The sequence below is a fragment of the Salmo salar genome, chromosome ssa02 (genome assembly GCF_905237065.1).
Source record: "Salmo salar chromosome ssa02, Ssal_v3.1, whole genome shotgun sequence".
NCBI lineage: Eukaryota > Metazoa > Chordata > Actinopteri > Salmoniformes > Salmonidae > Salmo > Salmo salar.
The window spans coordinates 83,120,315-83,134,360 of NC_059443.1; the positions used below are offsets into that span (position 1 = coordinate 83,120,315).

The following is a 14,046-nucleotide window of genomic DNA, read 5'->3' on the forward strand; positions in this document are numbered from 1 at the left end:
GTCCTAAGGCCTTTGTTACAGTCAACAGCATCATGAATTCTACCAAGTACCAGGAAATGTTTGGCCAAAATCTGGTTTCCTCTGACAGGAGGCTGAAACTTGGCTTCAAATGGATCATCCAGATAGACAATTTTTATTTTATTTAACTAGGCAAGTCAGTTAAGAACAAATTCTTATTTATAATGACGGCTTAGGAACAGTGGGTTAACTGCCTTGTTCAGGGGCAGAACGACCGATTTTTATCTTGTCAGCTCGGGGATTCGATCTAGCAACGCTCTAACCGCTAGGCTGACTGCCGCTCCAAGCACACATCAAAATCCATATAGATAGAAATGGTTCATTGACTACAAACCAACATTTTGCAATGGCCATCTCAGTCTCCGGAACGAACCCCATTGAGAACCTGTGGTTTGAATTGAAGAGGGCAGTCCATAGGCGCAGACCGACGGATATCAAGGTTCTGGTTGACGTCTGTATGGAGGCATGGTCTAAGATCCATCTACAATCTCATGAAACATTTATTATAATTCAAAGAAAATGGCTTAGTGCCGTTATTCTCGCAAGGGGAGGTGCCCATAATATTGATGATGATGGTTGTCATTAGCATCATCGCTAACAGCTACACATAGTGGTAGACAAGCGCACTCATCATGGTTGTCATTAGCATCATCGCTAACAGCTACACATAGTGGTAGAAAAACGCACACACTCATGATGGGCATTTCTGTGGCATTTCCTCTTCAGAAAGTTGAAGGAAAATACTAAATAATTTAGGTAAATTTAACGACGACTTGCGGGAAGTGGGTTCAGCACAAATGTTGAACAAAACATTTATAGAAATTATACCACCACCCAAAAGGGCACTTTAGAGACTAGAAGGGTAAAGGGGCATGTGCTCTACACAGGTAGAGCCCTATCTGTCCATGTTGCCTTATGCAAAGTGGACACTGCTTCATGTGGCAACACCAACACTCACCTAAATAGCCCATATGCCACTGGGTGAGAGAAGTTTTCATTGTTTTTGGGCAGCATTATGTGAGGGTTTATTATTATAAGGCAAATACTTTTTCACGCCACTGTCCAAATAGTTTAATATCATTGCAGTGTTAGAGAGCAGGGCACTGTCCATATAAACTCAGCAAAAAATAAAATGTCCTCTCACTGTCAACTGCATTTATTTTCACCAAACTTAACATGTGTAAATATTTGTATAAACATAACAAGATTCAACAACTGAGACATAAACTGAACAGAAATGGAATAATGTGTCCCTGAACAAAGGGGGGGTCAAAATCAAAAGTAGCAGTCAGTATCTGGTGTGGCCACCAGCTGCATTAAGTACTGGAGTGCATCTCCTCCTCATGGACTGCACCAGATTTGCCAGTTCTTGCTGTGAGATGTTACCCCACATTTCCACCAAGGCACCTGCAAGTTCCTGGACATTTCTGGTGGGAATGGCCCTAGCCCTCACCCTCCGATGCAACAGGTCCCAGACCTGCTCAATGGGATTGAGATCCGGGCTCTTCGCTGGCCATGGCAGAACACTGACATTCCTGTCTTGCAAGAAATCACGCACAGAATGAGTAGTATGGCTGGTGGCATTGTCATGCTGGAGGGTCATGTCAAGATGAGCCTGCAGGAAGGGTACCACATGAGGGAGGAGGATGTCTTCCCTGTAACGCACAGCGTTGGGATTGCCTGCAATGACAACAAGCTCAGTCCGATGATGCTGTGACACACCGCCCCAGACCATGACGGACCCTCCACCTCCAAATCGATCCCGCTCCAGAGTACAGGCCTCGGTGTAACACTCATTCCTTCGACGATAAACGCGAATCCGACCATCACCCCTGGTGAGACAAAACCGCTACTCGTCAGTGAAGAGCACTTTTTGCCAGTCCTGTCTGGTCCAGCGATGGTGGGTTTGTGCCCATAGGCGACGTTGTTGCCGGTGATATCTGGTGAGGACCTGCCTTACAACAGGCCTACAAGCCCTCAGTCCAACCTCTCTCAGCCTATTGCGGACAGTCTGAGCACTGATGGAGGGATTGTAAGTTCCTGGTGTAACTCGGGCAGTTGTTGTTGCCATCCTGTACCTGTCCCGCACGTGTGATGTTCGGATGTACCGATCTTGTGCAGGTGTTGTTACACATGGTCTGCCACTGCAAGGATGATCAGCTGTCCATCCTGTCTCCCTGTAGCGCTGTCTTAGGGGTCTCACAGTACAGACATTGCAATTTATTGCCCTGGCCACATCTGCAGTCCTCATGCCTCCTTGCAGCATGCCTAAGGCACGTTCACGCAGATGAGCACGGACCCTGGGCATCTTTCTTTTGGTGTTTTTCAGTCAGTAGAAAGGCCTCTTTAGTGTCCTAAGTTTTCATAACTGTGACCTTAATTGCCTACCGTCTGTAAGCTGTTAGTGTCTTAACGACCGTTCCACAGGTGCATGTTCATTAATTGTTTGTTTATGGTTTATTGAACAAGCATGGGAAACAGTGTTTAAACCCTTTACAATGAAGATCTGTGAAGTTATTTGGATTTTTACGAATTATCTTTCAAAGACTGGGTCCTGAAAAGGGGACGTTTCTTTTTTTGCTGAGTTTAGATATATATAATGAACAGACTAGGTCTACACTGCTCCTACATGGTGTAACAATACATCATGTAGATGTATATAATGAACAGACTAGATCTATACTGCTCCTACATGGTGTAACAATACATCATGTAGATGTATTTAATGAACAGACTAGGTCTATACTGCTCCTACATGGTGTAACAATACATCATGTAGATGTATATAATGAAAAGACTAGGTCTATACTGCTCCTACATGGTGTAACAATACATCATGTAGATGTATATAATGAACAGACTAGGTCTATACTGCTCCAACATGGTGTAACAATACATCATGTAGATGTATATAATGAACAGACTAGGTCTATACTGCTCCAACATGGTGTAACAATACATCATGTAGATGTATATAATGAACAGACTAGGTCTATACTGCTCCTACATGGTGTAACAATACATCATGTACACTACCAGTCAAAAGTTTGGACACACCTACTCATTCCAAGGTTTTTCTTTACAGGGTTTTTCAAATCTATGAAATCACACATATGGAATCATGTATTAACCAAAAATGTGCTAAACAAATCTAAATATATTTTATATTTGAGATTCTTCAAAGTAGCCACCCTTCACCTTGATGACAGCTTTGCACACTCTTATATAGAGCAAATGTGTAAAAACTCACTCCTCAGCCTGAACTGGTCCCCTCTTGAGCCAAGGAATTGCTAGCTTTGCTTTGCGGTCGACTGGTAAGATGATTCAGGAGGGTGGTCACGTGTGCTATCAAGGCAGAGAAGTCCTGGGTTTGATCCTCGGTGTGAGCCAAATCAGGACGAAGTGGTGCGCTACTCGCTAAGCAAGCAGCGTGGCGACCATTACATTTACACATTTCACTTACACATCCACAAATTTACTGAATGAAAGAAAACGACTAAATTCAACTATAGAATCAAGAAATGCAAGTTATACTAATCTATTGAATACTTTACATTACATATCCAAATCATATAACGAGCAGGTTTATACCTGTATCAGATCAAAGGTAATAATTAAAACAAAATACATTCTGATTTGAGGTAAAATAAAAATAGGCAAATTTTTTGGGCAAGCATATATACACTGAGAATACAAAACATTAAGAACACCTGAGATAGACTGACCAGGTGAATCCAGGTGAAAACTTTGATCCCTTATTGAGCTCACTTGTTAAATCCACTTCAATCAGTTTAGATGAAATGGAGGAGACAGGTTAACGAAAACATTTTAAACCTGGTTTGTGTGTGTGTGCCATTCAGAGGGTGAATGGGCAAGACAAAATATTTAATTGCCTTTGAACTGGGTATAGTAGTAGGTGCCAGGCTGGGTTTTTCAAGCTCAACAGTATCCCATGTGTATCAAATAATGGTCCACTACCCAAAGGACATCCAGCCAACTTGACACAACTATGGGAAGCATTGGACTCAACATAGGCCAGCATCCCTGTAGAAGGCTTTCAACATCTTGTAGTCCATGCCCCGATGAATGGAGGCTGTTCTGAGGGCAAAATGGGGGGGGGGGTGCAACTCAATATTAGGAAGGTGATCCTAATGTTTGGTGTACTCAGTGTACAATATGATTTCATGTGGCTTGAAGAAAAAACACATTCTAAGTCAAAAACACAAGTCGGAACACAGCCTCTCTATTCTCTCATGTGATTTCAGGTCCTCTGACTGGGAAAATGTCTTTCCGCAATTAGAGCAGTGGTATGTCTTCTCCTCCTCCTCCTTCCCCTCCTGTGTATTTGTATGTTTATCTCGATGTATTCTCACATGCAATTTCAGGTTCTTTGAACCAGTAAATCTCTTTCCACACTGGGAGCACTGGAAGGGCTTTTCTCCCGTGTGTATTCTCTCATGTGATTTCAGGTTCCCTAACTGGTTATAAGTCATTCCACATTGGGAGCATTGGTAAGGCTTCTCTCCGGAGTGTATTCTCTTGTGTGTTTTCAGGTACCCCAACGTAGTAAATCTCTTTCCACACTGAGAGCATTGGCAGGTCTTCCTCCCTACTAGGTGTATTTCCTCATGCTTATTCAGGTACCTTAACCATGTAAAACTCTTTCCACACTTGGAACATTTGAAAGGCCTTTCTGCAGTGTGTGTCCTCTCATGCTGTTTCAGGTTCCCTAACATGGTAAATCTCTTTCCACACTGGGAGCATTGGTAGGGCTTCTCCCCTGTGTGTGTTCTCTTATGGTGTCTAAGGTGCCCTAACCACCAAAAACTCTTTCCACAGTGGGAGCAGTGATGTTGTCTTGCTGGTTTGGGCGTCTCGGAGTCTGGTGCCACTGAAGAACTCTTCCCACTGTCAGAGTTAGAATCTGGTCTCTCTCCTGCCAAAGACAAACAGAGTATTTAGCTAAATACTAAACAGAGACCTGAATAAGACCTCCACATGGTAAAACGGTCTTCCTATAAGGTTTAATCTAGACTAGATCCCTCAATAAAATACTGAGTATTTAGTTAAACAGAGACCTGAATGAAACCTCCACATGAAAAAATGGTCTTCCTATGAGGTTTAATCCAGACTGGTAATAACCTGAGGCCAGTTTTCATTTATTTATTTTTTACTTGGTGGCCAATATAATACAAATAATAATAACACTCTAGAACCTTACTTTCAAAAGGCAGGTTTTTAGCTGATTGACCTTTGACCATGTGATCTCTGTTCTAGGACCACTACCCATGTTTTAGTACTTAGAAATGAAATTATTGTGAACCGAAAACATTATTATATTGAAATTGTTACATGATTTGTCATTTAGAAGACACTCTAATCCAGATAAAGTAGGGTTAAGTACCTTGCTCAAGGTCACATTGACATATTTTTCACCTAATTGGCTCGGGGATTCGAACCAGCAACCTTTCGGTTACTAGCCCAACACTCTTAACCTGAAGCGAATGATGGACAAGACTCTATCCAGGACGCTATATGTAATGTTCCACTCCATCCACAGCGACTGATGGACAAGACTCTGTCCAGGACTCTATATTTAATGTTCCACTCCATCCACAGCGACTGATGGACAAGACTCTGTCCAGGACTCTATATTTAATGTTCCCCTACATCCACAGCAACTGATGTAGCAGACTCTGCCAGGACTCTATATTTAATGTTCCACTCCATCCACAGTGACTGATGGACAAGACTCTGTCCTGGACTCTATATTTAATGTTCCACTCCATCCACAGCGACTGATGGACAAGACTCTGTCCAGGACTCTATATTTAATGTTCCACTCCATCCACAGCGACTGATGGACAAGACTCTGTCCTGGACTCTATATTTAATGTTCCACTCCATCCACAGCAACTGATGGACAAGACTCTGTTCAGGACTCTATATATAGGCCATATATCATTCATTTAAAAGTCAAAAGACGCATGTATCAAACCCATTTTGTTGGTGGCCTCCACTCTTTGCATCTTTAACAATCTCTACAGTACCATCAATACTTTGTCATGACGTTGGCCTCTTTTGGTACAGGGAGGACAGTTGACCCCCTCCCCTTTTGCACCATCCCCCAACCTACCTTCCCCCACCCAGTCCCTGTGTGAAGGAGTGGTAAAATTCCAGGAGAGTCTCTGGCCACATGGCCCATAGAGAGACACAGGAAATTCTTCCAACTCACAGAATTGGGGAGCCAAGCGACATTTGTGTTCTGGAGAAGGTATGGAAGATTGGTGAAGAATCCAGCTACGAACTGGTCCGCTTGGTACAATTTTGTGATACTCAGAAGAGACAATATAGCCATATTACCATAAAACTGTTTATATAATAGCCTCAGCTTGAGACTTGCATCATAATGGTTGTATAAAATGTATTAATAAGGATAAAGCTATTTGTAATACATTGAGATGCTATGTACTGATGTTAATGTGATAGAATTGGATTTCTGTACCAAGCTTCACTCAGCCATCGGCACGCCCCCAAGGGACACAGACAGGACCAGGCGTCATTTGACAAGCCTGTTCAAGGGTGACTATAAAACTATACCCTGAGCTACATTTCTCCAGACCAGGCCTCCACTCCATGGCCAATAGGTTTTACCATCCAATTCCTCTACTGAAAGTGAACTATACCACATGGTTAACTTTTAGACTATTGATACTGACAGAATAAGAACAAGTCTTTGATATTAATTATTAGTCTGCAGCTAAGTAAATTATATCATCGAACGCGAAGACCAACGAAACATCCATCCTATAACGACATTAATGAATGTCGCTTTGAAAGATCCATTCTAACCGAGAGAGAGAGAGAGAGAGAGAGAGAGAGAGAGAACTCTCCATCAGAACGACGCTCGAACAAGGATCCCGACGACACATGAGCGTAAATATATATTGATTGCAATTGTTCCCGAATGAGCGAGCCTTCAATTGTTAATATTAATGAACTCTGTGTACCTTCTCAGCTGACCGTTTATGACCCATTGTCTAACAGACCAGCCATGCCTGTTAGCCATTAGGGCACATTACTATACCAATCCTTTGTGACGATAATTACTGTTTGTATGTTTTCTGTTAATTACTTAGTGTAGTAAATAAATGATTTTAAGACAATTGATGTATGGATGATTTTAGTAAAGACTGGGTTCGTGCAGATACAACAATTTACGACGTTTGGAATGAGACTGGACTCGAGGTAAAATACACCATTAAACCAGAAGATAATCGGCCTATATTCTAATATAGGAAAATTATAACTTTGTAATCTGAATATTCTCCTTGGTGCCCCGATCTCCTAGTTAATTACAATTAAACGATTAATCAGTTTAATCGCGTGATAATAATTACAGGGAGTTAATTGATAAACATGTCTTCAGTTTAATGGTACCCCAAAGACACGACAACTTTAAACTATTTATTTGAAGTTTTTCTATACATTGTAATATTTGTAGCTACTTTTTAAGTAAATACCTGCAGTCAACAATGTGTTAGGAGATAAAGCAGATCACGTACCTCATGTCACCTGTCACGTTTTTTTACATTATGAAGCTTAGTTCCTCAGAACAGTTGAGCCAGTCAGGTGTTTGTTTGTAAATACCAAGGGAGAAACCTGGGACTGGTGTGTCCAGCTGTGTATTGACAGGGGTCCCATTTAATATATAGAATGATCAGGGACGTGCAACTATAGTGCAACACATTTGGCGGAAAATAGCTTAATTTCCATCAGATGACAACAGTTCGTACTATTTGGCTGGCAGCCACACAAGTAAATGAGCTTACAATGAAAAAGCAAGGTAGTTTTAGCAAAACGATACGTGGCCATCATATTTCTAATGTTTAGCATAGAGAGAATGTAGCCAGCTACATTTCCTAATGTTTTGCTTGAAGTTAATCTGGCATTTGACCTGAGAAAAGTCGCTCCACATCAGTCAGCCGTCTGCTGATAGATGAGAATTCAGGAACTGGCGTTCTGAGTGGAGAAGTGCAACTGAAGCACCAAATGTGTCTGATGCCAAAATGACAATAACAAGCATTTTAGATCTGTGTTCACAAAACGCAGCAAGATAATAATTCTTATGCTTTCTCTTTTTCTGTGTGGAAAATGAAGAATTCTGCGTTAACGCAAAACCCCTAAGTTTAACTTGCTAGTTATCTAAGTACGTTACTTAATTAATAAGGTGATGGGGCATCATATTGTGTAAGCTTTCTGCCGTGTTTGAGAAATCAAAGCCATTTGAATTAGTTATCTGTATAGCTGCCACTAGCATCTTTTGATTTCCTTGCATTTTTTTCCCTCCTCTCCGTTCTAAGCCCGTCTGCTCCTCCCCCATCTTCTCAGAGCAGGGGGGCCCGTTGCCCTAGCGACTCCAGACTCCACACAGACACTGTGTGTACACATGCTGCTTCAGAGCCAGTAATGTTCTTCCTTCAGACAAGCATGCATCAAAACATTGTTCATTTGGACATTGCCTCTCGTTCACGTTCACTTGTAAATGTCCAAACACAATTCTGTAGCTCCTATCTATATCAAGTATAACTTCATGAGCTAGATTGCCTGTGTAACAGTATCGCTTCCGTCCCTCTCCTCGCCCCTACCTGGGCTCGAACCAGGGACCCTCTGCACACATCGACAACAGCCACCCTCGAAGCATCGTTACCCATCGCTCCACAAAAGCCGCGGCCCTTGCAGAGCAAGGGGAACAACTACTTCAAGGTCTCAGAGCGAGTGACGTCACCGATTGAAATGCTATTAGCGCGCACCCCTCTAACTAGCTAGGCATTTCACATCGGTTACACTTGTCTTTGCAATTTGTTTATTTCTGTTTGCACTCGTTAGCATATTTAGCTAGCAGCCTCCATGGAAATTCGCTATTACTTGTGCTACATTTGTTAGCATTCTGGTAGAAGACATTCAATGGTATTTTTTGCGTTTTTTGGCACCCCCTTGCGTACTATGCCAGTAATACTGTAAATCCTAGGATGAGAGAAGGACGGTTTGACGGGATGAGAATCAGGATACTAACCCTAAAGAATGTATTACTATTTATTTAACTTTTATTTAACTAGGCAAGTCAGTTAAGAACAAATTCTTATTTACAATGACGACCTACCCTGACCAAACCCGAACGACGCTGGGCCAATTGTGCGCCACCCTATTAGGACCCCCAATCACGGCCAGTTGTGATACAGCCTGGAATCGAACCATGGTATCTGTAGTGACACCTCTACCACTGAGATGCAGTGCCTTAGACCGCTGTGCCACTCGGGAGCCCCCAAATGAATAGCCAAGTGAGTACAGGAAACAGTTTAATAGATTAAACAACAGGGTCGTTCCATATGACTGAAGTGATTTTTTAAGTGCACCCCTCTAGATTTGAATGGAACCTTCCAACCGTTTGTCCCCCATGGTAGAAGAGGTCAGGAAGTTATTTTTTTGACCTGAATGCCAAAATATTCAGGAGATCGAAGTGCTCAAAGTTGCAGCATTTTGCATACACAACCCCACCCGTGAGACATCCATGTCTTCATCACTGAAAAATATAAAAGGTTGAGTTTGATATCATGGTATGTGTAGAACCTCACTAGAATGCCTGCCCCTTTAAAACTACACTTTGGTTCAATAACTGCAGACAAGAGCTTGTGCCCCTGTTTTTAAGATCGTACTTACTGGTATCAATCAGATCTTCAGTCTCAAGCTCCTCCTCCACTCCCAAGACATCTTCCTCTTTTATTGAGATATCCTCCTCTTCCTCATCCACTCTAAAAGGTTCTTCCTCTTCTTTCACTATAACTTCTTCTTTCAATGTAATAGCCTCCTCTTCCTCCTTCATTATTTTGAAATCTTCCTCCTCTTCTTTCACTGTGACAGCCTCCTTCTCCTTCTTCACTCCAAACACGGCATCTTCTTCTTCACCTTCCTGTCCTTTCACTGTAAAATCCTCCTCTTCTTCTTCTTCTTTTACGATAATGTTCAGCCCCAGAGCTTCTTTATCCGGCCAGCTGACCTCTTCTTCTTTAGAAGTGAGGGAGTAGCTTAGTGAGGTCATGGTCGGGGATGTTAGCTAGGTAGATAGCATTAGCAACTAACCTAAGGTTAATTCTAACTTAGCAAGCCACCTACCCGACAAACAACGTAACAGCTTCCTCTTCCTTCTCTTTCACGGGAGCTTCTTTCTCCGTCCAACAGACCTCCTCTTCTTTAGAAGGTGGGGGAGTAGCTTAGTGAGCTCATGGTCGGGGATGTTAGCTAGCTAGATAGCATTAGATGTTTAGCATTAGCTAAGATAGCTAGCTAACTATGTGGAATAAAACAGGTTAACACGTAGACATGCGCGTGTGTTAAAAAAAACTGTGTCTAATATATACAGAACGTTTCTCGAATTCGACAATGTTTAGCAAGTTGCCCAAGTTCACCCTTACCAGGCTTGTTTTGAACAAAAAAGCGTACCGTCCGTCCACTGGTTTATACGTCACACAGCATCCCCCGACATAACATACACACGTTGCCATCTGCTGACTGGAGTGGGTAATGCAGCTGAGGTAAAAAAATATTCACTATTCAACCAAACCAAATAATACATAGATTCGACCCATTTAAAACAAGCAGATATGCTTTCCAAACATGCCAGAAGGCATCTAAAACGATGTAGTTAGAAGCTCTGGTTGGGTGCTATCAACTACTGTCTGTGATGAACTGGTACTCTCTTTTCTTAAAATCACAAGCAGTTTCCTTTACACACTTTAATTAATACTTTGCCATCCTCTGGGAATATATTACATATTGTTGTATTAGGTTTTCACCCAAATAAATTCAATTCAATTCAAAGCTGAGTGATGGCGAGGCATAAATGTTGGGTCCAGTGTACATTTATGAATGTATCTGCAACATACAGTATGTCGTATAATATTACCTAGGTCTACCTTTATAAATGTTTAGTCCAGTGTACCTGTAAAATGTCATATCATATTACCTAGGTCTACCTTTATAAACGTTTAGTCCAGTGTACCTGTAACATGTCATATTACCTAGGTCTACCTTTATAAACGTTTAGTCCAGTGTACCTGTAACATGTCATATCATATTACCTAGGTCTACCTTTATAAACGTTTAGTCCAGTGTACCTGTAACATGTCATATCATATTACCTAGGTCTACCTTTATAAATGTTTAGTCCAGTGTACCTGTAACATGTCATATTACCTTGGTCTACCTTTATAAACGTTTAGTCCAGTGTACCTGTAACATATCATATTACCTAGGTCTACCTTTATAAATGTTTAGTCCAGTGTACCTGTAACATATCATATTACCTAGGTCTACCTTTATAAACATTTAGTCCAGTGTACCTGTAACATGTCATATCATATTACCTAGGTCTACCTTTATAAACGTTTAGTCCAGTGTACCTGTAACATATCATATTACCTAGGTCTACCTTTATAAACATTTAGTCCAGTGTACCTGTAACATGTCATATAAAGTTACCTAGGTCTACCTTTATAAATGTTTAGTCCAGTGTACCTGTAACATGTCATATCATATTACCTAGGTCTACCTTTATAAACGTTTAGTCCAGTGTACCTGTAACATATCATATTACCTAGGTCTACCTTTATAAATGTTTAGTCCAGTGTACCTGTAACATGTCAGATAATATTACCTAGGTCTACCTTTATAAACGTTTAGTCCAGTGTAGCTGTAACATGTCAGATAATATTACCTAGGTCAAGCGTCACATCTGGAGGAAACCTGGCACCATCCCTACGGTGAAGCATGGTGGTGGCAGCATCATGCTGTGGGGGTGTTTTTCAGCAGCAGGGACTGGGAGACTAGTCAGGATCTAGGCAAAGCTGAACGGAGCAAAGTACAGAGAGATCCTTGATGAAAACCTGCTCCAGAGCGCTCAGGGCCTCAGACTTCGCTACACCAGCAATAACATCTGATAAACACGTGTATGTGACCAATTCAATTTGATTTGATTTGAAAGTACTGAATAAAGGGTCTGAATACTTATGTAAATGTGATATGTTTTTTATTTTTTATAAATTCGCAAAAATTTCTAAAATCCTGCTTTTGCTTTGTTATTATGGTATGGAGTGTAGATTGATGAGGGGGAAAAAACAACTTAATACATTTTTGGAAAAGGCTGTAACCTAACAAAATGTGGAAAAAGTCAAAGGGTCTGAATACTTTCCGAAGGCCCTGTATTTAACATTATTAATATGACCAGTGATTCCATGTCTATGTATATAGATAGGGCAGCAGCCTCTAAGGTGCAGGGTTGAGTAACCAGGTGGTTGCCGGCTAGTATATGTATGTATATAACATGTCTCCGATCCATTGGCCTAAATAGCGCCCTATCAAATAAATATGTGCTTTGATGTATGACACTACATACCAAAAACAGGACACGTCAAAGTAAAATGGACAATATGGAATGAAGGCTACCTACTGTTCGGTAGTTTCACTCCGTGGACTAAATTGTCATGATAATCAGTGTTTTCAAGTTTGTATTCGTACATTTTGGACGAGCTGATCCTAGCGAGGTAGAAGGAAATATTTCTGTATTTCCCGATATGTTTTTTCTTTTTTACGAACAGGTTCAAGATAACTACTTATGAACTTGGGGAATGGATCTTCAGAGCTTAAATACCCCCAAAACCATCTTAAGCTTTTGTCAGGATCTGAGGGGTATAATATGAAGCAAGCTAGATCTACTCAGGCTTACTGTATAAAACTAGCCAGCTTCAGTTAGCTTCACATTCTAGCTCAGGCTATATACGTATTATGAAGGTGGATATTGATAGTGCACCAGCTGCTTACTCAAGCCTGTTGTAGCTTGTAAGTGATAGTGCACTCGCTGCTAACTCAAGCCTGTCAGAATCCTGATCTGTTTTACCTGTCCTTGTGCTTGTCAGCACCCCCCTCCAGATATCACCCATCTTCCCATTTATCCCCTGTGTATTTATACCTGTGTTCTCTGTCTGTTTGTTGCCAGTTCGTCTTGTTCGTTCAAGCTTACCAGCATTTTTCCTGTCACCTCCTATCAATTTCCAGCCTCTCTTTCTCATCCTCTTGGTTTTTGACCTTTGCCTGTCCTGACCCTGTACCCGCCCGCCTGACCATGAGCCTGCCTGCCGTCCTGTACCTTTGCTCCACCTCTGGATTACTGAACTCTGCCTGTCCCTGACCCTGAGTCTGCCTGCCGTCCTGTACCTTCACCTTACCCTGGATTATCGACCCCTGCCTGCCTTGACCTGTCTTTGCCTGCCCCTGTTGTTACAATAAACATTGTTACGTTGACAGTCTGCATCTGGGTCTTACCTTGATTCCTGATAAAGCCTGTTGTAGCTTATAAGTGATAGTGCACCCGCTGCTTATTCAAGCCTGTTCTAGCTAGGCTTGTAAGTGTTTATGTCGCACATGGCTAGTGGAACACCGACAGACAATGCCAAACCATCAATCCATGGAGGAGTCCCCCTTACGAAAAAATATTGCAGTAAGAGTACATTATAATTGCAGTATGCAGCAAATAATGCATCCAAAATAACACAGTGGACTGCCAATTACTGCAGTTTCCAAACTGCAACCTTTGTTTGTCAGGGCAGTACCACATATTAATTTGTGCTGAAATCCAAATGAAGGAAAAGTTATCTTGCAAACTCAGCAGGCTGCTGTGAAGTAGGCATCTTTATTTTATTACATTGTTACTTGTCATTAATGTGATCTTTGGTGTGCTTATCAATGCACAAGCACCTTTTTCACCACTCCTATCGATGAAATAGTTATTTATTCATACTAAAGTTTTACTGTGTGTGAAAACATGTAATGTGATCAGTATTTTAATATTTAAAAAAAAAAGCTATTTGATCTATAAAATATTTAAATCAGTCTTCCTCAAATTAAATGGGACAAGGACGCAATCTTTGCGAGAGGGAGGAAATCCGATTTTCATTGGTCCTCAACTCGCAGCTC

General features: G+C 41.5%; 1 protein-coding gene across 1 annotated transcript; it reads right to left on the minus strand.

Annotated features, from left to right (window-relative positions):
• Positions 1-4,063: 4,063 nt before the first annotated feature.
• LOC106596815 (zinc finger protein 664-like) lies at positions 4,064-10,673 on the minus strand. The gene is made up of 2 exons (XM_014188078.2): positions 9,739-10,673; positions 4,064-4,954 (listed from the first exon to the last, which is right to left on the minus strand). The coding sequence occupies exons 1-2, from the start codon at positions 10,115-10,117 to the stop codon at positions 4,233-4,235; spliced, it is 1,101 nt and encodes a 366-aa protein (XP_014043553.2). The 5' UTR covers positions 10,118-10,673; the 3' UTR covers positions 4,064-4,232.
• Between the last annotated feature and the right edge of the window lie 3,373 nt (positions 10,674-14,046).

Coding starts and splice junctions, on each gene's coding strand:
- LOC106596815 (XM_014188078.2), bottom strand. CDS start 10,117: ATGACCTCACTAAGCTACTCCCTCACTTCTAAAGAAGAAGAGGTCAGC. Junction 4,955..9,738: donor TGAAGATCTGATTGATACCA/GTAAGTACGATC, acceptor TGTCTTTGGCAG/GAGAGAGACCAGATTCTAAC.